The 24,923-nt window shown below is 41.9% G+C and overlaps 1 protein-coding gene across 3 annotated transcripts in view; it reads left to right on the top strand.

Annotated features, from left to right (window-relative positions):
- Egfr (epidermal growth factor receptor) overlaps positions 1-24,923 on the top strand; it is a 171,599-nt gene that overhangs the window by 92,227 nt on the left and 54,449 nt on the right. For all 3 annotated transcript variants that reach the window (XM_059275420.1, XM_059275419.1, XM_059275421.1), the window contains exon 2: positions 24,256-24,407. In XM_059275420.1, coding sequence (XP_059131403.1) covers positions 24,256-24,407 — 152 coding nt within the window. The remainder of the gene's footprint in view (positions 1-24,255; positions 24,408-24,923) is intronic.

Here is a 24,923-nt window from a genome sequence, read left to right as displayed (position 1 = left end):
GTGAGTGTGCCTCAACATCTACCCTGCCTCAGGCATTTGAGGAGATGCTGCCAGGTGCTAGCTGAGGGGACTCTACTCTGCCCTCCAGAAATGGCCACGTACAATCACAGGGCAACTTAATCAATCCCCAGAGCCTCAGGATAGAGCTGCCCTGTTGAAATAGGCCTAAATCTGCTGTCCTCAGGAGAACCCCCAGGCCAGGGGAAGACAAAGGATTTGCAGGCATTGGGCCCAGTGGCAGATTAAAACATGACCAGCTGCTCGAAAGGTTACCTCAAATCTTCCAGGAAATGTTTTCACAGCATCAAGCCAGAGGGAAATGTGTTTACCTTACTCAAAAGAGTCAAGTTAGAAAGGGAGGGGTTAACTGAAAAGAATACATTTTAAAACTTCTTTTATTTCTAACAATCCCTTTCATTCACCTTCAAAGTTTAAGAAGAAAAGAATTGGTGTCAATATGGAGTTTCAGTAAGTTTGAGACCCCTGGCCCTCCCTACTCATCTTCGGGGGGAATGGTATCAATAAGATCTGAATTTTACATCTAATCCGATAAGAATACTCCAACTGTGCTTTTTGTCTGCATTTCTTTGTTTTATGTGTTCTGTTTCTGGTCCTGGAGATGGAATCCAGGGTCTCACATATGCTAGGCACTCACTGTAACATAGTTACACTGCAACCCTGAAATTAGTGTCCCATTGAACAGTTTTCTAATAACATATTGAGTACTCTCCTCCACAAACAATTTGTCTGGTGGTAAAAAACAAAATCCCTTTTCTATGAGACTTGACAAAGTGAGATTGTAGATTCAGAATTTTCTGGCATCCCTTGTTTGAGACAATGGCATATGGCATAAGTATCTGATTCCAATTCTACTTTTGGAGAAACTGTTGGCCCTGAAGATGCAGGTGCCCAACAACTGCTCCATGCCAGGAAAGTAGAATATGAGTTGAATGCAGAGATTTCTGGAATCTTGCCCTATTTAGTGTCTGAATTTGTTCAGAATTTTTGTTCTACCTACTCCACTGAGACATCGAGAGAGTGTCCCGGAAATTTAATCACCTTGACTCTCTGGAGCTACACCCTTATCTTGTAATCTTACCTTGACCTTGATTAGCCTCTGAGATGACTGTCCGTCTGTATCTACTTTGTCCATGGGTCTTGACCTGTCCCAGCTCTCCTATCTCCTTGATCTGTCTTTGTCAGTATCTCTGAAAGGCCGTCTCCTGTTTGAGGATGTGACTGAGTTGCCAAAGGCGTGCTGCCCCACTTCCTCCAACTCCTCTTATATCAACATCACCTAGAATCATTCAGAAAACTACAGAAACTAAGAGTCCCTCAGAATCTACATTTTAACAAAATCCTCAGTAACTTATGTGCCTATCAGAGCTTGACAATCCTTCTGCTTGCAACACAAGGCCATACCTAGGTAGGCCTCTGTTTTTCTGTCACATGGTTGTGGTTTTTTTGTCCTCCCTGACTGCTGACAAGATGATTTTCTGCAATCCCTGACAACTCCTACAGCAGCACATTCTCCAAGCCACAGAGGACACTGCCATATGCACACATGCACGCATGTACACGCACAAGCTTGTCAATTTATGCATGGATGACCCCAACAGCTTGTGATCAGTCTTTACTTCCTCATATTCCATATGAATAACTCAACTTACTACATGAATATTGAGCAGTTTTAGCAATGACAATGGAGTAACTCTCTTGCTCTTGAGTTGGCAAATAATTACTTCCATTGTTTCATTCAGAGGTTGTGTGCTTTCGTAGAGACGAAAAACATATTACAATGAGGATGTTTAATGTGGTGGTGGATGACCCATTTGCAAAGGCATCCATGTGTTCTCCCTTCAGCAGTTAATGAGCTGAGCGGTCCTGTGAGAAGAGTTAGCCTGAAGTATTTCAGGCCTGACTTCATTTCTGGCCAATCAACTCGTTGAAAGCAAAGATTCTTCATACCACCAGCAATAAGTACCCTGGCATGTATGTAGGACTTGTTAACATGCTAGCAATGATGAACTCATTAAATGTGCGACATGAATGATAAATCTTAAAACACTTACAGTAAAGAGTGCTCACTGAATTGCCTCTTATTACTGCTGCTATGATTATTACTGTTGTTATAGTTATTTTCCACTGGTCATGGTACCTACATGTAATGGAGGTCTAGGCTGTCTAGGGGATTGCCAAGTTCATTCTCTAATACAGACAGAGAATTGAATGTCAGACAGAAGACCAAGCCACAGAAAAAGGGAGAGTAAGAGCTTTATGTCTTCAGAATGGAAGAGCCTATGGCTAGAAGTCTCTACAGGGACATTGGCATGGGTATTTTATAGAGACCCCGGGCCTACCGTTTCCTCTTGGTTCTGTTTAGATACACCACCGCCGCCTGCCTTCTCACTGTTTCCACTTACGCTATCCTTGGGGGACAAGAATCCATCATCTCAGACGGAACTGCTTTCACATTTCTTGTCTATGTCCCACTAAGGCTCAGTCACTACAGACTTAAAAGCATTGCTAATATCACTTGTGAACAGAAGTGTCAGAGAGAGACCAGACCTGACCCAAGACCTGTGTCACTCTGAGCCTTAGTCTGAGAAGCTTTTTGTCATAGGTGGTTAATATACCGAGAGTGAGTAACAGCAAGTGCCAGGCACTAAATGGGACATCTACATCATCGACCTGTGTCCCTCTCCAAGGCTCAAGGAACATCGAAGCAGAGGAGGGAAGAGAGAGTGTAAGAGCCAGAGGATACAGAGGAGAGTCGGGAAGTGTGTCTTCTGCACACGACATGACTGTGTGGCACTCACAAACTCACAGCAGCAGTGCTTACCTACACAAGACTGACATAAGAACAAGCCTGTCAGAATTTTAGAACAACAAGCAAAGGGTCCGTGAAGTCCCACCCCCAGCTGAGGAGCTATTGACAGTTGAGGGCTTTGTGGGGAAGAAGAGTTATTTTTCTTTGGGAATGTGGCTTCTGGTAAGTTGCACATTTGCCAGTGAGTGACCCCACACTCTTATACATATGGGCAGCACTAATTGGACTCAGTGTGCTAGGAGAGGGGTGGGAGGACATGAAACACGGGATTGGCAGGGATATACGTTGACTGGTGTTCCAGGGAAAGTTTGGGTCAGGGAAGTGAGGGGTGGATATGATCAAAAGATACATGAATGAAATTTTTGAAAGTAAATAAACTACTTTTAAAAAAGAAAAAACAGATGGTGAGAATGAGCCGTAAGGTTTTAGCATAGAAACTCACCAGGTGTCATGCTTTGGAGATTAGATAACATGATTTCTGGTCCAGTGAATTGCCTGTTTGTTGCGAGCTGGAACTCTGCTGGCCTGGTTTACAGGCCAGAGAGAGAGATAAGTGAATCTTCTTGTGAGAGCCTGGAATATTCCATGAACTAAATCCAAGTGTTACAACACAGGGAAATGTCTCAAATGGTTCAGGGTAATGAAATCTCTAACATAGAAACAAAAGTTCTTCATGTTGTCCTCGTTGAAAATTCCGTATCATGCAAGCCTCTGAAAGCTTCCATGTTTACAGCCAAGAATTAAATTGGAGCTAAAATTCTGAAAGCAAAGAGAAAGTAAACCATTCTTCAGACTCCTGGGAGCACCCCCCTTCCATTCCTTCTGTGCTTCCAGAGGCCACGGAGGAGAAGCAAAGAGGATATCCCTGCTCCTCAGACAGATGACACATGTTTCCATGACATCTTGTGTGTCCCCTCTTAGATGCCTGTTTGGTCATGAGAAATGTCTCAGACATCTTCACCTTACATTGGAGGGAGGGACTGAGGGGCTGTGTTCTGTCAGACTCCTTGGTCTGGTAACCCTGAAGCCATATCTTCTGCCTGCCTGCCTTCCTTTCCATCCTTCTCCCAACCAGTGCCAGCCATTGGTACTTCCTTCCTCTCCACTGATTCTTGTTTGGAAGATGTCTATTAAACAACGTCTAGCAACGCAGCATGCCACAATGGAATTGGTCTGTTTGGGATTACAAAACTTTCCCGGGCAATTTCAGCCAAGCTGAAGTTAATATTAGAACTTTTTTCCCAGGGCAGAAAAGCATGAAGCTTCAGCTTTCACCAGCCCTTAATTCAGCAGCATAAATGTATTTAGCATCTGTGTGGTGATGGCTTGGTCTGAAGGAAATAGCAAGTGACTTCTGGAGCGTTTGTGATGAGAGAGAACTTGGTGAACTCACAGCATCCTTCTCGTAGAGCCTCCTGAGCCCTGACTGTATCCAGAAGCCCGGCTATACGGTACCACATCTCCCCAACACTCCCTTCTTCCCACCTGTCCAGCCTTTCTCCTGGCTCCTTTGTCCTCAGCAGCCTCCCTGTGGATAATGTGAGCTTTCATCTTCCATCTCTGGCACCTCACCTCGTCTTTACAACCTGAGGAAGTTTCAGGTCATCTGTGTCTCCTGGCTTCCTGTAATAAAAGCAGCCACACTCAGCCCACACCTGGAATGGGATGGGTCCACGCCAGGTTGCTGAAGGCAGTTGAGAAAACACACACACACACACACACACACACACACACACACACACACACACACACACACAATCACTCTGCTGCCAGATAAGTGTAGAACCCCCTCCCCTGCAGCAGAGACTGACATAGACCCCGATCTCAGAACCCCTCCCCAGCTGCAGAGACTCTGAGATAGACCCAATCTCTTCCTGCTGTGCTTCCTTCCTGTTTCCTTCAGTGCTGTCTCATTTCTGACAAACGCTGTTGTAACTGGACTAGAAGTTTCCCTCGCCTAGCAGCTGCGTTTGGGTCTCCCTCATGCCTCTCCTTTCTAAGTTTTCTTTCTGTTTCCTCTTCTTCCCATCCCCTGGCTCTGATCCTCTGTCTGGCACCGCATCACTCTTCACAGTACATCTCAAGCCTGAAAATCCTTTGGGAAGCTTCTCTCAGCCCCTAGCCTGAGTAAGAGCTATCTGTCGTCTTGTAAAAAGGTGTGGTTTGAACAGTCACTGTAGCTTCAAGTCTACATCACAAGCACGCACAATCATGGCATCTGTCACACTGTAGAAGAGTTGCTGGTTTGTTTCATTGTCCCTGCATTTACTTGAGTTCACTCAGTGCTGGGAATGTGTGTGGGGATTACGTTCAGTAAATGGCTGCCAATGTACGTACTGATGAAGTGGTCAATAGGATAGCCGTTGATGCAAAATCTCTTTAAAGCAATCCACGTGGTAGACTATTTTCAAATGATGACAAGGCTAATCTGTGATTGGCAAAGCCTGATAATGCTGGGAAATGATCTCCTTTCACATTTGGATATAGGATTGCTTTAGAACGGTGGTTCTCAACGTGTGGATCATGGCCCCTTTGGGGGTTGACCTACCCTTTCACAGGGGTCATATATCAGATATCCTGCATATAAGATATTTACATTACTATTCATGACAGGAGCAAAATTACAGTTATGAAGTAGCAATGAATATGATTTTATGTTTGGGGTCACCGTAACATGAGGAACTGTATTAAAGGGTTGCAGATTAGGAAGGCTGAGAACCGCTGACCTAGAAGATATTGAAATGACCCACTACGTTTTCTCTATTTTCTCTTGATACATCAAGTTTCATGATTGGGAAAGATGGCATGTGTGGCTACATATTGGGGAAAATACACTGTTGTGACATAGGAAGTTTCAGAATAATTCCTGGACTTGTGCTGGCATTATGGTCAAAGCCAAGGAGTAAAAGAGTTGATCTATAAGGCACAGGAATTTGTTTAATCAAGTCAAAATGCCTTTTCAGTATTTACTTATAAGAAATGACGTAATCATTTTGTTTATAAAGAAAAACAAAGAAACTTAACTAGAAATACTTCAGAACTCCACTCGAGACTGTTTATCCTAGAAAAGATGTCTTCTTTTCATAATGTTCTTGATCTACTCTCTGTTTGGGAAAGCATCTGTGGGAAGGTGTCTTCACATTTGAAGTGACTCTCCCGGCAGGATGTCTTCCAATGCACTTGTGGACATATGTGGTTGTGGACAATAGCTTGGAATCTTCATCATTTCTCTCTCATGAAATGTCACAAAAGGAGGCTTAGAGCTTTAATATACCACTGGCATGCTTATCTGCTCAGTTCGAGTGCAGAGGCAACTTTTAGAATGAAAGTTGTGTGTATGCAGTCATGTACATATTTGTCCATGTGAATACATCCATGTATGTCTATGCATGTGTGTGTCCATATGTTTGACTCTGTGTATGTGTGTGTGTGTGTGTGTGTGTGTGTGTGTGTGTGTGTGTGTGTGGCTTTAGAATCTAGTTAGGGAAAGTACATAAAGACATTGGCTAGGGGTGTGGCTAAGTAGTACAGTATGAGTGTCCAAAAATATAAATAAAAGGGAAGAGAGCTAGAATAGACAACAAAGATATATTTTAAATGATAAGGAAAAGCTTAGTTCTAGATCAGTGACGGTCTTTAAATGTTCAGACCTGGTGATGTTTCTTCCATACTACTAACATAAATGTCACATTATTTCATGCTACTTCAAATTTAAAGGTTTTGTTTCTATGTATCTTATCAGTATCAGTATTTTTAAAATCTCTACCAAAATTTACCATGAAGTTGAATTACTCTAAGTAACTGAGTGAATTATTTCAACACAAACCTGGATACTACATGAAGCATTGGCCAAGACTGAAAACTTGTCTACCTCTTCTAAAGTTTTCAGATTTTTAGAATTAAAATTTTTATGTAATTATTATTATGGGGGAGGGGGCTGTGTTCCATGTCTGCATGTGGAGGTCATAGGTCAACTTCATGCAGTCTCTTCTCTCCTTCCACCTTGGATGGGTTCTCGGATTACTCGGGGTGTCAGGAGTGCACACATCACCAGCATTCTTAGCTTCTGAGCCATCTCACCAGCCCAAACACTGGAAACTTTAGCTTTAACATAACGGTGCTGTTCATCATATCCTTTTGATTGCAACTCAACTGAGGTAGAGTTCAGAACATCTCTAATCTTTGACAGAAATGACCACCTCCGATGCTATCAAGGATCCCCCCAAACAGCAGTTGTTTTTAATTAACCCATTTATGTTCATTTTCATGAAGAATAATGGGCGTCATTGTGATGTTTTCAAACATGTATAATTTTAATTTGTAAATTCACTTCCTTTTCCCTTCTTTTGCCCTGTCTCCCATTGCTTCTCTTCTTCCCTGTACATAATAGCTCTTCTACTATTATGTTTATATATGTGTATACATATGTGTATACAATGTAGAATATGTATGTACATATAAAATCTATATTCTGCTCATGAAAAAAATGAAATTCTTTTTTCTGAGGGTAAATTATTGTAATGATATCCAGTTTCATCCACACTTCTGTAAATAATAGAATTTCATTCTTCTTTATAGCTGTTTCAAACTTCATTATGCATGTATACACTGTTCTTTCTTGCTTGGGTTGTTTTTGTTTTGTTTTGTTTTTGAGACAGATTCTATCTTCATAATCCTGGCTGTCCAAGAATTCACTATGTAGACCAGATTGGCCTTGAATTCATAGAAATTTACCTGCCTCTGCCTCTCAGTGATAAGATTAAAGGCATTCACCACCATGCCTGGCTACTAAATACACTGCCCTGAATGTTCTTTATCTGTTCATGCTTTGGTGGACATGTAGGCTGTTTCTGTGTCTTGGCTATTGTAAACAGTGTTTCCATAAAAAATGAATGTGTAAGTATTTTTATGATGTAAGCAGCAAATGTTTTAAAAACACAAATCTGAGAACATTATTCCTTGTTGGAAATCTGCCAGCAGCTTTCTCACAAACCCTCTAGCTAGAAACTGCCCGGCACTTCCCCTTGCTCCCCAGCTTAGCTTCCATCACGGCATCCTGCCATATGGCTGCTCACACCCATGGCCCTCTTTACTCCTGCTCTGCTCCTGCCGGGAAAGCCTCCTATCCCCATCCCTTCCCACATGTGGCCAGGTTCCACTGGTCTTTACGTCTCAGCGGAATGGTCATTCCCTCAGGGAATCCTTCCAGAACTCTCAGAGGAGGTCGAGGGTTGTCCTTTTCTCCGAGCATTCCAACGTGACCCTAGCTGCCGTTCAGGATCAGATCAACAAAGACTTGGTGGCTGTTTGTATCTGCTCCACAGGACAGGGAGCTTCACAAGTGCAGAAGCAGCAGCAGGCCCATCTACTGCCGTATCCTTACACCTTGTATGTTGCTTTGCATACACTAATACTAAAATAGCATTGACAGTTGTGATATCTTACTTGAGCCTACCACTTTTCTTGGTGTTTAGTGAATTTCCCCTCACCCTACCCTGACCTTGAAGTCCTTGATCATCCCATTATCCTCCTGTCTACCTCATGAGTGCTAATATTATAGACACACACAACTAACCATACCTGGCACATTTTACGTATAACACGGTGTGATGTGAAGCTGGAATCCATGCATTTTAACACACCACACCCTACCACATAGCCAGTCTCTGTGCTTATATACTGGTAAAGCGCCCACAGAATGCTTGCTGAGTTACTGTACGATGTTTCCTGAGCTGGTTGTGGTCAGCCCTCCTCACGGCTGCTCTTACATGCTAGCAGTTTCCTTATTAGGTCGATTTTTTTCACTACCTTAACTCCTAGGCAGACATTTTAAAGTCAAGATTATTTGCAACTTAGACAACAAAGCATTTTGTAAATGTTATTTCTTTTGTAAGGAGATGGTTCAGATATTCACTCTATGGAAAGCATTGTGAGATTTGGAATATAAAATTTATTAAAGAGTTGTAAAATAGACATTCGGTAAAACCTGTACACAGGCAAATAGCCTCAAATCAAAGCTAAACAGCAAATGGCTTACAGAGAATGTACAAGTGTGTTCCCACTGGTTAACGGCATTCCCTGGAGAAAATCACTTACCTACTAAGGAGACATGTGTACCTTAATGTTTCTACGGTACTTGGGTTTCTGGTCTCTTTTACAAAGCAAGGTGGTATATGATGAGTGACTGAGTTCAGCCACCTAACTTTTTGTGCTGTTCCCACACATAGAGTTGCAATTCCAGGTAATCTCTTCACCAAGGGTTAGGTCTCCTTGGCAGGGGAGGAGCAGGAGAGGGCATCTTGCCTACCCTCCCCAAACCAAACGGCCACTAACTGTCTGCATTTCTTATTAATTTGATGTGCTTTTTCCATGGAAGGAAGCATTACCACGTTTCCTGTGTGAGAGGCACCTAGATCCTCACTGCTTTATCCTCTCATTCCCACCCTCAGCCTTGCCTCTACCCACACAACATCTGTAGTTTTTAAACTAGCAGCACAAATTATTGTAAAAGTTAACTGAGATTACAAAGACATGCTTGTGTAGAAAACTTTCTTGGCTTCAGTTGGGAAAATCATCTTTGAGTGGTTATTCAGCCTCGTAGAAGTAGTTCATTGGAAGGGACTCACGGCACCCTTGGGAGTGACCCCTTCCTCCACTCGCTCGCCCCCTCTGCAAAGGCTTGAGAGTGGGCCAGAGTAAACAACTTCAGGACGAATTGAGTTAAGACATAAAGTACACACTTAGAGTCGTTCACTTCTCCAGTTTCTGGCTTCAGTCTCCAGGCAGTCAGCTTAAAAAGAAAAACAAGACTTGCTTTAGGGCTTATTGAAATATGTCCATCCCACAAGCCCTCTGCCTGCCCGCCACTGAACAGCCACTGGAAACCACCATCCTGCAATGGCCTTGCAGGCACATGCCAGAGTCCATGATTCCAGCACTAGCTTTATCTCCATCAACATGTGCTGTCAGGTTTAATAAGATAGCTAGGGAGACAAGAGTTGGCACAAGAACAGATGAAGTGGTTTCCTCTCTCCTGGAGTGATCCCTGAGCCTCAGTTTGGTATTCAGACATACCATGGGGTAAGTTGCTTTCATTTGTAATGGTTTTGCTCCAAGAACTAGGGTTCGGCCACCTCATTCCGTACTCCACACTCCCCCACCCCTCACTTATTTATCAGAGTCTCTAGACTTGTCACAGTCCCTGGGTGAAGCCACTTTGATTGTGGAACTTCCTGGAAACTGCCTTGTAATTCCCCTTTACAGTGCCCTCCCTGATCCTTCCTGTGTTCACGAACACCTGAGGTGTCTCCTTGCAACTGGCCTGTAACTGCCCTTGAGGGAAAGGATATCAAATAGTTTCTTACCAGTAGATAATGCCGGCCTAGTTCAAGGACATGTGAAGGACATTTAAGAACACATGACAAAGAAATTCGCAAAAGTTATCTGTAAGTAAAACAAAAGCATAAAAGTTGATGGCAGGATTCTTTGTGTGTGTGTGTGTGTGTGTGTGTGTGTGTGTGTGTGTGTAAAGAAGAAATGAAATGTACTTTGCGATTCACTGGGGCACGTCTGTAAGTACTCATGCACAGAATAGTTAATAATGAAGTAACAGTGTATTCCAAAGTTAATGAAGCAATGATTATTGAAAATGAAGCATTTTCTTGTCTGATGATTTTTACAGGCTCTTAAGCTGTGATAGGAACTAAATAAAGCCCAAGGAAGACACAGCAAGGAAAAATGCTTCCTGGTCTAAGCTTGGAGCTGATAAACAACCCTACCCTCTTTCTCGTCAATGCTGAGGATAAAAGTTAGGGCCTTGCATGCTGAGCAAGCCTCTGCCACTGAGCTATAGACCCAGTGTCTCACTGATTTATCTAAACTGGCCTCGAGCTTGTGATCATCCTGCCTCGGCCATCTGAGCAGCTGGGACGACACGCCCATGTCACCAGTCACTCTGATGTGTTATCTCCTTAAAGAAACAGGATCTGTTGTGAAATACCAGTTTCTCACTGATTGCAGGCAACACCTCACACAGAGGAGCTAGAACTACACCAGAAGAAGCGGCTAGACACAGGCCTTGCAAACTTCATGGGCAGGGAAGCCACACATGTGGGGTTCCCGGGAGGCCTGGCAAGGAGGGCACTCTACAGGAAGGCACTGGAGTGAGAACAGTGGTGAGAAGCATTCTCTGAAAATACCTGAAGGGCCAGAAGGTGGGCAGAAGAGGCATGAGTTGTACTTTTGCTGTGCCAAAGGAAGTTAAAATAGAACAAGTTTCAGATCAATGTAAGGAATAACTATATCATAGAGATGGTAATACAAGAGAGACTCATCCATTCCATTATTAGAATACAGGATTACTGGATGTGCTTAGGGTAGGGTGAAATCTAAGTCTGCAGTGATGCCCAGCATAGACCTCATTCATACCAACACACAGCTTTTTCCTACCTGGGTACCAGTTTTCAGTACCCTGTATCTTGTGGTGGTTACTCTGTTTAGATGGTGATGAAATAAAAACTTAGTCCCAAGAAAACTCCTTATAACATGCTGTTAGAAAATCTGTCACTGTAACCAGAGTTATCTCTAGCCTGTACAGGAACAAGAGTATCTAACTATCTACTTTCTGGCTTCCTAGCAGGCCTTCTTTTAAAGCAAGCTGGTAAAATACCACAAGAATTTGTATCCATCCTTCTACCTGCTTTTGCAAGTAAAGTTTCATTAGAACACAGCCAATTATGCACCCATTTTATCATTGCTTACGAGTATTGTAATGCCATTCCAGCAGAACTGAGGCATGGGTAGAGACCACCTAATCTGCAAAGCTGCACTTTGTGTGGCCTTTTCAGAGAAAGTTTGCTGGGTCCTGTTCTAGAACTACGTACATAATGCTACAGACTCCCTCTGGTAGACTTTGATGAGCATCGTAGAAAGCCAGTTTTGATCAGCAAAAACCCTCAAGTGTCCAGACACTTGGCCATTTAATAACAAATGGCGACACCTAAGAACACATACTTTTCATTGATAGCATTCCCCATGGAAACATGACCACAGCCTAGAAGCCACGGAACAGCCAGCCCATTGCAGTAATTTCCTGAGCCAAGTTCAGATTGTTCTGTGACAGAGCTTGACTTTGGCTGCTCGTAAGAAAATCTGGAAGTTTTTATTGATCTTTGAGTCAGTTTTTTTCTGGTGCATGAAACCTGAAAATGGGCTTTGGATTTCAGATCTACAAGAGAAAACAGCTCAGGCCTCCCCACCAGGAGAGCCTCCCTCAGAACTTTCCTCTACACCCTATGATAGCCCATTCAAGAAAGAAACAAAGGGACATTTAGCTGAACCCGGAGTGAGTGAAGAAAAGGTTGCTCATTTTCAGAGAAGAATTGAATAAAAACATGTGCAAACACAGCACACAAATCCAAATCAACTTATTTTTTGTTGTGAGCCTAGCCTTTAAACAACTTACAAAACCACCGCAAAGGGTCAGGAAAGGCCCTTTACTGAATGAGAAATAGCAACAGGAGAAAACATTCCAAGAGGCAAGAGGGGACTCCTTGTGAAAGAATTTTGCAAGGCTCATAGTATGTTTGACTTTCTTACTGACAACTGACCCAACACAGTCCTCCTGGCCAGATTTGGGCCCAGTTACCTTCCTACTGAGCCATGGTCCCTTCCCTGTGATTCGGGTGGGCAGTTAGCTATGGTCAGCATTAGCTACCCCTCCCTCAGCGGCACGACCTCCTAGCTCTTGGGCAGGCCACACACCAGCAGTGTGAGCAGCAGGGTAGAAAGGTCAGCCTCCTCTGAGAGTGCTTGAACGGAAGGAAGCAATTCATGCTCGTGGGCTCCGCTCCAGATTTAATTCAGATTCAAGTCACAGTAGGATTTAGTAAGGGTTTTCCGTGTGTCACGTGTGCTTTGCCGGGGACTCTCCCATCTCACCAAATCCTCCCAGAGCCATAGGAATTTTTGTTCCTGTTTAATAGATGAAAGGAGAGGCTGAACGGGGTTAGGAAGTTACCTGGGAAAAGGTAGAACCAGGCTTTTAGTCCTGATATGTATGTCACCCCAAGTCTAGTGACCACTGACAAGTGTCAGTAAAAGTCTGGCTAAAACGGTTCTGTAGTCAAACATCTAGGGGCTTAGATCCCTCACCCTCTTCTCTCTCGTTTTGCTTTAAACATTTTTTTTTTAAATGTTTAAACACACCATCCTATCTATTTTAAGTAGCTCTGAGACCTGTCTTGTTTCTGTAACTTGAGTAACAGCAAGCTGTCCACTCTGCTCACTGGTGAGATCAGACCAGCAACTTGTTTAAAGATGATTTTCTTCCTTTTTAAAGTATCAATGGTACAATGGACAGTCCCAGCCTGAGAGGCAGAGTGAGAAGCCAGACTTGTGGTGCATCTTGGCTCTCCGCCACAGCTCTGTCTGCGTACATACTTTCATCCTCAGCCGATTTCTTCCCCCAGCCACTCCTAGTTGGTTTCCTTCTACACCTCAGCATTGTTGCCTTTAACCACTCCTTAGGTCCCAATAACCCAGCATCTGGTCCTCAGGAGAAGAAACCTCCCTTCGGGAAGTTCAAATCCTCTGAGGCCTCCCCTGCCAACTCTTTCCCTTAGGTTCTGTAAGAGCAGCATTCTGGAAGATTCCCCCACCAAACTTGACTGGAGAGTGACTATCGTGGAATAGCCAAGAGCTGCCAAGGTTAAGAGGGAACAGCTGCAGGGTGACTGCTTGTTTTCAGATTTAAAAAAAAAAAAAAAAAAGCACACCCCCACACCCACACACCAGCCTTCTGGTGAAGTCTTAGCCACACCCACACATCAGCTTTCTGCTGGTGTCTGAGCCACACCACACCCCAGCCTTCTGCTGATGTCTTAGTGATTGCTATTCTTTTTAGGATTTTGGTTGTTGCTTGGTTTTCTATTTATTTCCTGTGGTGAGTGGAACTATGTACTTGTTTCTTAGATTGTTTTCTGGGTGCTCATCGTAGACTAGCATAAGTGTGAGTGTGTATGTGTGTGTGTCTGTATTTATAGAAATGGCCTTATATATAAGAGTGCATTAATTAAAATCTGATTTTTGAAAAATATGAGTTTTTGAAAAATACTATGGTTTCTGAAAAATAGAAAAAAAAACATGGAAAGTATCTTGTGGTGAGAACTGGACATGAACAGCTCACCGAGTCCAGAATCTCTCTGCAGATAAATATTTGCCCCAAACTGACTTCCAGTCCCATTTTCTGGATCACAATTCTTTTATTTCCTTACAAATTGAACGCCTTGTCCAAGATTTTTCATAAGACTTTATGATTCATATAGATGACTGTAATCCAGAAAAGATAAGCTGTATCCCCAAGTTAAAATGTGGGCAATGATCCAGAGAAGAGAAATGCAGAGAAAAGGCAAACAAATGGAAGCCCCGCCCCCTTTTAGGGTGGCAAACTGTGGCACTGGGGATGGTAAGGTCATTGGATTCAGCACTGACACTTCACCATTTATTACTTCAATCTGATGTGAAGCATTGCATTTTCATTTACTTTCCAAGGGATGTTGGGATGTTCTTTTCTGGTCACTGGAGCTTGGTTATTTCTCCTCTTCCTGACTCATTCCGTTCATTTATCATGGCTTCACATTATGGGGTGTCTCCCAACTACTGCACATTTCATGTTGTTTCCTAAAAGGATTATTGGATTCTTTGAGTCAGTATTTCTGATCCTTGGAAACTGTCTTTGTACTACTCAATTGAACATGCTGTAGTGCAGTGGATGAAGTAAAGAATAAACAGAATGGACAACCTGGAGTTGTAGTTAGAGGCATTTGTAAGCCTCCCCAGGTGAGCACAGGGAACTGGAGTCCTCTGGAAGAGCAACAAGTGCTCTTCACCACTGAGCTCCCTCTTCACGATATTATTACCGCTCACAATTACGCTGTGAAATAGGTAAAACTGGTCTCATGTCACCCGGTTAGGATACTGAGTGGCGTTAACTGGCTGGAGATGACATGTGATGATACTGTGGCAATCTTGCTAATAGAAAGGTATTTGGTGACGTCATTGGAAACACATTCTTCTGTCTCTCATAAAACTGTCCTTACTGTAACTCAGTGAATGAAGGACTGAATGAACAGAAGAAAGAACAACCTCTGAAGCCTGCAGAAAAGACAACGGAGCAAGGTAAACTTGGCTAATTGGCTCCAGTGTTGTTCCAGGCTGCTGGCCCCACATGTCATAATGATTGCTGGCCATATATGGCAGCCACATGAATTCTAGAGGAATAGTTCAACCTGCAAGTGAACAGCTCTATGTGGGAAATATTACTCAGCCTTCGTCATCAAGAAGTGAGTCATCAGACCTGAGCAAGATATGAAAGAGAATTTATGTGAGTTGGGTGGGGAACGTGCTTAGAGTAAGGAGCTCTTGAAGACCTGCCTCCCTTTTCTTTCACATTGCCTTGCTGGGAATGACATGGATGGCAGAAGCATGTCAAGGAAGAGACACCACACCCCGGTGGGAACTGTCAACTCTCCTGACAGAGCGCTTGATGAAAGAGTGTTATACAGACTAGTGCACCAAGACCATGGCAACATTGGATAGTGAGGCTGAATTCCAGCCTACCACTAGCTTTTCATGCTTCCAAAGTGCTTCCCGATGGCCAGTCCTCTACTGCACAGAGTGAAGAGAGGTCATAGATGACTGACTGGTAGTTAGTAACAAAGGACATCTTAAGGTTCAGTAAATAGCTATTTCTCTTGAAGCCAAGCTGGCCGTGTTTCAAAGTCAATTTTCCTGCAATCATTTTTAGCCCCAGTCTGTGGAGATTCTTTATTTCCCATCTTTCTCACACTGGTTCTTATTATAGCTTATGCTCTGTGATAATCATTTGTGTCCCTTAGCACTTACTAATCCAAACTCTCCATTCCTTCAAGTGTCCTAGCTTCCCATAGTGGCAAGAAACCAATGTAGGGTGTTAACCCATACTGTTTCTAGATTTTCCCTGAGGTCTTGTATTCAAGGGTCCCTCAGATTTCAGCCATAGGAGGGGATTGGCAGTGTTAGCTGCTTCCTTGAGGTCTTGCATGAACTCGGAGGAAGGACTTTGAATACTGTGAGGTGTGGGGACAGTACAGACACTACAGTTGTTTGTGACTCCAGGCTGCCAGTCTTGGTGGGCTGAAATACTCCAAGAACAGCAAGCTCTGAATAAATAGGTCACATTCATCGAAAATGCCATGGAGGCAAAGGGTGGAAGTAGAAGGCTGAGAGGCAGGCTTCAGGAAGGGAAATAGTATTCACCGAGGAAGTATGCCTCTGTGTGAAGAAACAGCCCTAATCGTGAGTGAGTGAGCGGGAGTGAGATTAAATGAATAGAACTCAGGCCAGAGAGGAGCACTCATTCACACAGGCTCTAAGAAGCTGAGCACAGCAACACAACATCATCGACTTTTTACACTTTCTCCATCCTGCACTTCTTAGTGCTCTCAATATTCAGCAGGAGTACTCCAACCATGTTTAGTTCTAGTTTGCTGTGAATCTACGATCCTTACTCTATGAATTTGTGTTGAGAGCATTTGTTGTCCATCAGTGTAGGTAACTGGGGAAACTCCCTGCGAGGACAATGTGTTGCCAGGTCCCCAGCAGGTTCTTATAGAATTAATTAATAGTTCAATCACAAGACAAATTTATAGCTGGTTTACCATTCAACTTCTTGTGGATAGTGGAATAGATTATCCTGTGACTAAAGATTGTCCATTAAAGATACAGTAGGATGAAGTAGTTTGCTGGCATCATTGAAGCCATGTAAGCAGAAATGATTACAACTGTTGTAGTTATGGTGAAGCCTCAGTGAGGCACATAGCCTACATTTAGAGAGGAATATGATTTATAAAGCACTTTTTCATTCACAGTCTTTTTTAAGATTTTTCTAAATTAAAATATGCATACATGTGTATCTTGAAGAATGGCAGAGGAGAGCGAGTTCCGTGGAGCTGAAATTACAGGCAGTTGTAATTTCAGTTGTAAGCCTTCCTATGCTGCTTCTGGAAACCAAACAGGAGTCCTCTAGAAGAGTAACAATTGCTCTTAACCACTGAGCCACCTCTAGCCCCCTGTTCACATTCTTATTACACTCACAATTGACCCGTTAAATAGGTAAAGCTGGTCTCATTTTACCTGGCTAGCATATTAAGAGGAGTTAACTGGCTGAGAATGACATATGATGATACTGTGGCAGTCTTACTAATAGAAAGGTATTTGATGATGTCATTGGAAACATAGTCTTCTGTCCCTCATAAAACTGTCCTTCCTGTAACTCAGAAATTTCATCTACCTCCCAAGGAAGTGGGACAAAATGTACAAAGAAATTCTAACTCTAATTAGTGTGGTTTTCAGAAGTCCTGGATTTGTTTTAGAATTATTTAGAGGCTACAGAGGAGAATCAGGGGATAAAAAACTAGTTTTGATGTTGGCTTTCCCAGCTCAAAATATAAGAAATGTTATTCTAATGTGCTTTGCTTGTTAATGTAATTGGATTGTTTGAGTTTGAAACTGTGTAATCATGCTACAACTTGCCATAGTTAGCTCCACACATTTATTATAACATACAAAGCAAACTATCAAAAGCATAAAAGGACTCTTCTCTCTGAGGATTACATTGCTTTTATTTCTAAGCTGCCATACAAATGCAGCTTGATGCATATGTTCACATGCCTACAAACTGGAAACAAGTTCCCAGTTGTAATAAAAGAGAAAATAGCTAAGAGAACCTCTGAGGAAGATCACTTTATAAAGACAAATCTTTATAATTGTGAGACTTTTCCCATTTCTTAAAACCTTTGATTTGGCCCATAGTAAATGCCAATGCTTCTGTTTTCTAATTATTTCATTATGGCTCAAATCAAAAATTTTTTTTATTTTCCTATCATTTCAGCTTTCATAAATTAGCCTGATAACATTGTCTTTACGGAGAAAATTTTAACTGTCTTCTCTAAACCCAAAATTAAAATTTTCCTTACACATAAGAACACCTGCAGTTTGGGTCCTCTTTGTCTCCATGTGAAGAGCTGTTATCTCCAAGTAGAGTACAGTAGTCCCAACCCGGTGGGAAGAAATCTCTAGCAAGTCTCCAAGACTCTTTTCCTCAAACCATGACTTATTTAAATACCATCTCATCTGCAATTTCCTTAAACTTCTCAGCCTTACACTGTGGAAATGGTTCCCTAGCTTGTAGGCTCCTGAAATGTGTCGTCTGGGTTAGAAAGATCCTACAATGATCTCCTACAGTGATTGACTGTCAATGTCAGAGGATTATCATTTTACAAATGAATCCTTTATCCTCAGCTCCTCCCTCATCAGACGTAAGGAAATGGGACATATAAAAACCCATGTGTGTCATCTGAGACTTTGGCCACTTGGTCACTCGTTGTTTTGACAACAAAAATAGAAATAGAATGCCACCCTTCGTGTGTACTTCATTCCTGCCAATTCAAAGAGTGTCCATGTGTATTTTTTCATCCCCTAGTATCCTTGGATGATGAGTTCCAGCAACTCCCCGGATTCAGTTACCTTATTAAAAGTAGTAATTATGTATGTATAACCTTTAAACACCTGCCCATCTATAGGTTGTCATCCCAACATTATCTAGTTCACATAACACCTACCACAGTGTAAATGCTGTAGAAAGCACTGTTACCTTATTAAAAAAAATGATGAAAAGATGTATATGCTCCATACAACTGCATTTTTATTTCTCCCAGCTTTGAATATGTGGTTTATATTTACATATAGGGAGAAGTAGATAATAAATGCATAAGCAATCATTTTAAGTATGATAAATATAGGAAGAAAAGAAGCTTGCATGGTGTGACAGGAAGTAACAGTGAGTTAGGACTGGCCCTTCTGAAGGACGTTTGTTGAATCACCAATGGAGATTCAACAGTGCTAAAATGGAGACCAAGATGTCCAGTGCTGGGCTCGGGGCGGCCCAATCAGCAAGAGCTATGTGGGTTTGAGAGGAATTAAAGGTGAGTGCCTGGACCAAAGAGCCAGTAGAAACGTGGCTAACGGGGCAGAACTACAAGGCTTATGAGCCCAGAGAGGAGCTTGCGCTCATCTTAATTATACCAGGAAACATTCCGATGGTTTGGACCCGGGCTTTGTGTGATGCGATCTCTGCTTTAAAGCAGACTGCACTATAGAAAACAGGGCAAGGACAGAAGCGGAGACAATTTCAGAGGTGATGGGGAGACATTTCCAAGAACCCCGTAACTTTGGCAGTCATTACTGGGTAGCTGAGAATAACAATAAGTTAAAACAAGTATGAATTCATTTAGGCACTTCTGAAAATATGCAGGTGAACTTGGAGGACTCTGGAGAAGCTTGTCTAATGCTCTGTGTTAATTAGTACCATGGGCAAGAAGAGCTGTATATGCAATATTAGCATAAAAGTGCCAGAGTCTACTGTAAACCCAGGACCACTGCACAAAGAGGCAGATTTCTCTTAATTTCAGTTAAGTGAAAGTTTCCTTAAGAGAAAGAATAACCAGGCATCAAATCAGTCCTCAGTGTCTTAAGAAAATGCACAGATATCTCCTCTTAATGTACTTACCTGGAATCTGTCGCAAAAGCAAAGATTAATCCCCCAAAATGCTGGGCTGTGGAATGAACCCAGCTAAAGGGAAGCATTTCATGAGTCCCATTCCTATGACGCTCCAATGTAGGCAAGACCACACTGCCGTGAAAATCCTAGAAGTCTGTTTGTGTCTGGTGTGAGTCAAGCCTGCCTGGGAAGGAAGGTTCAGGAAGTGACATTTTCGATCATGGCGGGAGTTTAGATTGTCTCAGTGTGTGCCCTCGCTATACTCATTTCCTAGTTAATGTAGGTTTCCTCAAAAACAGATGTAAACACAGTAAAGTGCCCAGGATACGGCTGTGAGTCAACGTGGAGTTCACTGACGTTTCTGCCTTATTTTAAAATATATCCAGGGACCAGATGGATGGAAATAGAATGTGATAGGGTGTAGTGAAGAGCTGACCTGAGGATGTTAATATTGTAATTCCTCCATTTTTACATATATTTGTAAGTGCTCTTGATACAGTCTGAGGGCCAGAAGCTAAGTGCCTTGAAGACCCGGGGCGCACAACCTTTGTTCTTGATTGGCAGCACTTGCCCTGGTGTGCCAGATGGAAGCCAAATTCCTAGCTTCTGTATGGAGCTTGAAGTGCTTCTGGTTGTCTGGTTTTCACATAGACAGTCCTAACATAATATGAGAGTCCGCTTTGAATAGATAGCTTAAATATTCAGTCCCAAACTGTGCTTCATAGAATTCTTAAAGCACAAGGTATTCCATTTGCTTTCCTTTTGATACTCTGATGTGATAAATATTCTCCAAAGCAGCTGTGTTCAGTGTCTGACAGCCGAGCTGTGACTGTACAGGCCTGGAGCTCCAGCGCAGGGTGGTGTGCAGTGGCCAAGCCCTAACATCTGCCTAGATGCATTTGGTATCACACATCACTCACATTATCAGTAGTGAAGGAATGTAATCCTTCCAATAAAGCAGGACTGGATGTTCTTACTTACTTCTCCATCTTCACAGCAATTCTGGGAGGACGATATTGTTTTTACCACTCTATCTTTCATCTCTGAGGCAGAGCAGATTCAAGAAACCAGTTCAAGGACAAACAGTGAGGAAGAGATGGCACAAGAATGCCTGTCTGGTTTAATAAAATAAACACAGAAATCCTTCTTGCTAGAGGTTGGAGAGGCTCAGTGGTAGAGTGCTTGGAATACTGGGGTTTAGTTCTCAAAACCCAAAATATTGCTAAAACTATAGTTGTTGATTTCAAGAATTTTATTTGTGTCATTGACATTCCATTTACTTTTCATCATGGGTTTAAAATTTAAGATGCTCCAATCAGGCAGAGGTAGATGGATTTCTTTGAATTTGAGTCCAGGCTGGTCTACATTATGAGCTTAGGGCTACCCAGTGCTATATGGTGAGACCATTTCTCAAAAAGTAATTATTTTAAGGTGAACTATTTGGTCTTTAGATGGAGCCAAAATTACATTTTCTTTCTATTAGGAAACCTAGATCAAATGCTTCCATTGCTTCTCTCTCTCTCTCTCTCTCTCTCTCTCTCTCTCTCTCTCTCTCTCTCTCTCTCTGCCTGTGTGTGTGTATGTGTTTGTCTTTCTGTCTGTGTGTCTGTGTGTCTGTGTGTCTGTGTGCACGTGCACTCTGGATTGAACCCAGAGATTTTTCCATGTGTCTTTCTACTAAGATATACTTCCTGCCCCTATATCAATTTATTCTTACCTTCAGCCTAAATTTCATTTATATTGTCATCTCTTAGGTACATAAAGAGAGAGAAGGCCTTGAAATAAACAAAATCATTAATGATTTATTTCAAAATGAGCAATTAACCCTGTATATATCAACAGAGACTTGACTGTATTGAATCACCTAGAATATCAATTTCTTCCTTATTCTGAAACACAGTATTGGGTGTAACAAGGGGCGTTTAGGTTTCTTTGCAATTCTGTGTATCATATTTAAAAGGTAATAAACTTGTGCGTAGATGTTTCAAAATTTTAGACTTTTTCCTCAGAATAGGTTTTCCAAAGTGGAATTATGGTATATATTTTAATTTATTTGTTTACATAAGTTATTCAGTTGTGTCCCAAATTGTTCTGTGAATTAATATTCATACAAATAATGAATAATACTTCTATTATCTTCCAAACATAACATCTTTTTTGTCTGAATATGAAAGTAATCTATCCTAACTGAAGATAATAAAGACCCTAATAAGTATTCATAAATAAATACTTCAATTGCTTGTTTAGCATTTTGAATAGGTGAATAAAACACAAATATATTGTTTCTGTAATACACTAATCTCAAATGAATATTTTGACTTTTGTTTAACAAAACTTACTAATCAGCTTAATAATAAAGAAAAATCTTAATGTCAACTGAAAGAAACTGGCAAGCTGAAGTACTTGATTATTTAAATATAATTAAATATATTTCTGTGTGCTGAAGAGTGACTTCTGAATGGGTCCAAGCTGCAGTGGGTTCTGCATACCATATGGATGTAGAGAACAAAGGGAATGCATGTGGTAACTGGGGCCATGGTTGATCATTAGGAACTAAAAGCAAAGGGTGCTGTCTCTTACTTGGAAAGGTGACTGCCACTCAACAATGTGACCATGGGAAGGTGCCATATTATTGCCAAACCCCTACCCATGCATTTGTGATGGCATCTTAAAAATCTGTATGCACAGAAGCATGAAACAGTTGTTCCTAGTGGAGGCGAACACCAGAGCAGCTCACACTCTTAGCTAAAAGTAGACCAGACATATTGGGTCAAGTCAAAGTCCTATTTGGAAGAATTTTGGAGTTACCCGGTCTTTACAGGTAGGAGATCGGGACCCGAACCTGTCAACTGCACAGTTCCTATGTGACAGCCCTAGCTTCTGATGAATTAGTTAGAGAAAAAAAGAGGCTAGAGAGATTCCCATATAGTTAGAGAGGATGAGAAGATTGCTTCATAGTGTCTGTAAATGCCTTGGGTTGATTATGTGGTGTCTGAACATGTGCAGGTTGCTTACTGTGGCTCCATCATGCAAGGCCAGACGGATGATGCTCTTGGAACAACCCAGGGGGAGGGAACAAAGAAGCCTATAAAACAGTAATGCACATTGTAAAAGTACCTGAAGAAAGTACCACTGTGTTGACATTGGCCTTATTTTGTGTTCTGTCCCCTGGTTACTGGGACTGTCAAGGGAGCAACTTTGCCAACACAGAAGGATCTGGCCAGTTCCAAATGTAATGTCTAAACCCACAGGCCATATTTCTTCACTCTTAGGATAATTTTGGTTCAAAGTCTATCCTTTAACAAGCTCCCTGCTTCAAAAGCTCCAAGCCTCTTTGTTTTGTTCTGCTTGCCTAAACATGTCTCCCCCAAAGCCAGGTTGTAAATATCATTTTATTACCCTCTCCTTTGCTTCTAAATGTAGACTACTGAGTGCATTTCTGTGGTCTAACTTGGGCCCCTAAGTTTTGCATGTTTTCTTGGTTTAAGTCTGTGTCTTGACACGCTGTATATTGGCAGCGAATGCAGGGCAAACATATGGACACCCGTATTGGTTGTATTAACACAATGTGAAAAAGACAAAAGGGCATGTTGGTCTCTTACTATCCTACTGATTTAAAGTGTTGTCTTTTCACTAAAATAAATAAATAAAAGATAAAAAAAACTTTGAGTATTCTATAATCAGAACTTTGATTTTTTTCCTTTGATTATTCTAAGGAGTATTTTTAGTTTCTAACAGTTGACTTTTAAAAATCCATTGTTTTCATTGACTTTAGGTATACAGAATATGTGGTTAGAAAACATTACCTATTGTGTGTTGTGTTTTTGGAGACTCTTTATATATACAACAATGTAGCACACTTATTTTCTGAGAAGTAAAATGTTCATTGCATTGTTATTAACTCACCTTGCAACTATATCATCCACATGGATTTGATGGATAGCTTTCTCTACAGCGTTCTTAATTCTATCCTGTTTTAGAGACTACTGTGGTTAATCTTGATGGTCAATTTAACAAGATTTAGAATCACCATAGAAACAGATATCTGGGCATACCTGTGAACAATTGTCTAGATTAGGTTCATTGATGTGGGAAGTTCTATCCTGTAGGTGTGCAGCACCATTCCATGGATGGGGTCCTCAAACTCAATAAAAAGGAGAAAGAGAGCTGAGTGGTATTCACCTCTCTCTGCCCCCTGACTGTGGGTGCAATGTGGCCAGCTCTTTCACACTTTGGTTGCCGTTCATTTTTCACCATAGTTGACTGTCTTCCCTAGAACTGTAAGTTGAAATAAACCCTTCCCTCCTTAAGGGACTTTTGTCTGGTATTGCTCCAGAAACAAGATAAGTAACTAATACAAAACCTCTGAAAGCCGGGCGGTGGTGGCACATGCCTTTAATCCCAGCACTCAGGAGGCAGAGCCAGGCGGATCTCTGTGAGTTCAAGGCCAGCCTGGGCTACAGAGTGAGTTCCAGCAAAGGTGCAAAGCTACACAGAGAAACCCTGTCTCGAAAAAACAAAAACAAAAAACAAACAATAACAAAAAAACTCTATAAAATGTCCATCTCCCCCACCTTGAATTTTTAATGCTTTACTTTCTCTATATCCTTAATATCACATGATTGCATGTATCACAGGGATGAGTTTTGTCTTACTATGGATTACAGCTGTGTAAACTTAAACATCTCTTACCACATCAGCGTTGTGGTGGCTTTGATCAAAGATGATTGTTAGTCACTGTGGCTCAGAAAGCTGACGAATATTGTTTTGTTGTGGTTTGCTACCTTACTCAGCACCTTCTGAGAAACCTCTTTCCCTTTTATTCTAGTTTGCCAAGGCACAAGTAACAGGCTCACTCAACTGGGCACTTTTGAAGACCATTTTCTGAGCCTGCAGAGGATGTTCAACAACTGTGAAGTGGTCCTTGGGAACCTGGAAATTACCTACGTGCAAAGAAATTATGACCTTTCCTTCTTAAAGGTTAGTTCATTGAATTTGGTTGTCCTACTCAAACACTATAGAAAGAAACACGAACAAAGAGAAGCCTCAGCCGAATTTGGCTTGAGGCATGGATACTTCATCTTATGGAAGCCACAAGTCCAAGGGACTATGGGTGAATGTTATGAGAAGTCCACTCTGCCAGCTAAGGTCAAGTTATTTGTGGAAAAGGAAATGGGACAGAAACACTTCTGATGTTCCAGTCCTCATAGGCATTAACACTGATGGTCGGCCATTGCCTCAGCCAGATAGTGTTGACACACCAGCTTTTCAAATAGTACTAACAATAACTTTAAAGAGCACTGTCTTGTGGTGTGTACCTATATACTTGGCATCAGCACTGACACCATAGCTGATTTCAAGCTACCAGGAACTTATAACTGGTTCACAAAATTCCTAAATATTCCTAGTGAGCCATTAGGAGCCAACTCTGAAGGCTTCAAAGTCTGCTTTGCTGATACTCGGACTTCGGTTGGGTTTACTTTGCCTTTACTTCTT

The sequence above is a fragment of the Peromyscus eremicus genome, chromosome 10 (assembly GCF_949786415.1).
Source record: "Peromyscus eremicus chromosome 10, PerEre_H2_v1, whole genome shotgun sequence".
NCBI lineage: Eukaryota > Metazoa > Chordata > Mammalia > Rodentia > Cricetidae > Peromyscus > Peromyscus eremicus.
Note: the sequence above shows the minus strand (reverse complement) of the source record. Positions and strands in the feature narration are given on the sequence as shown.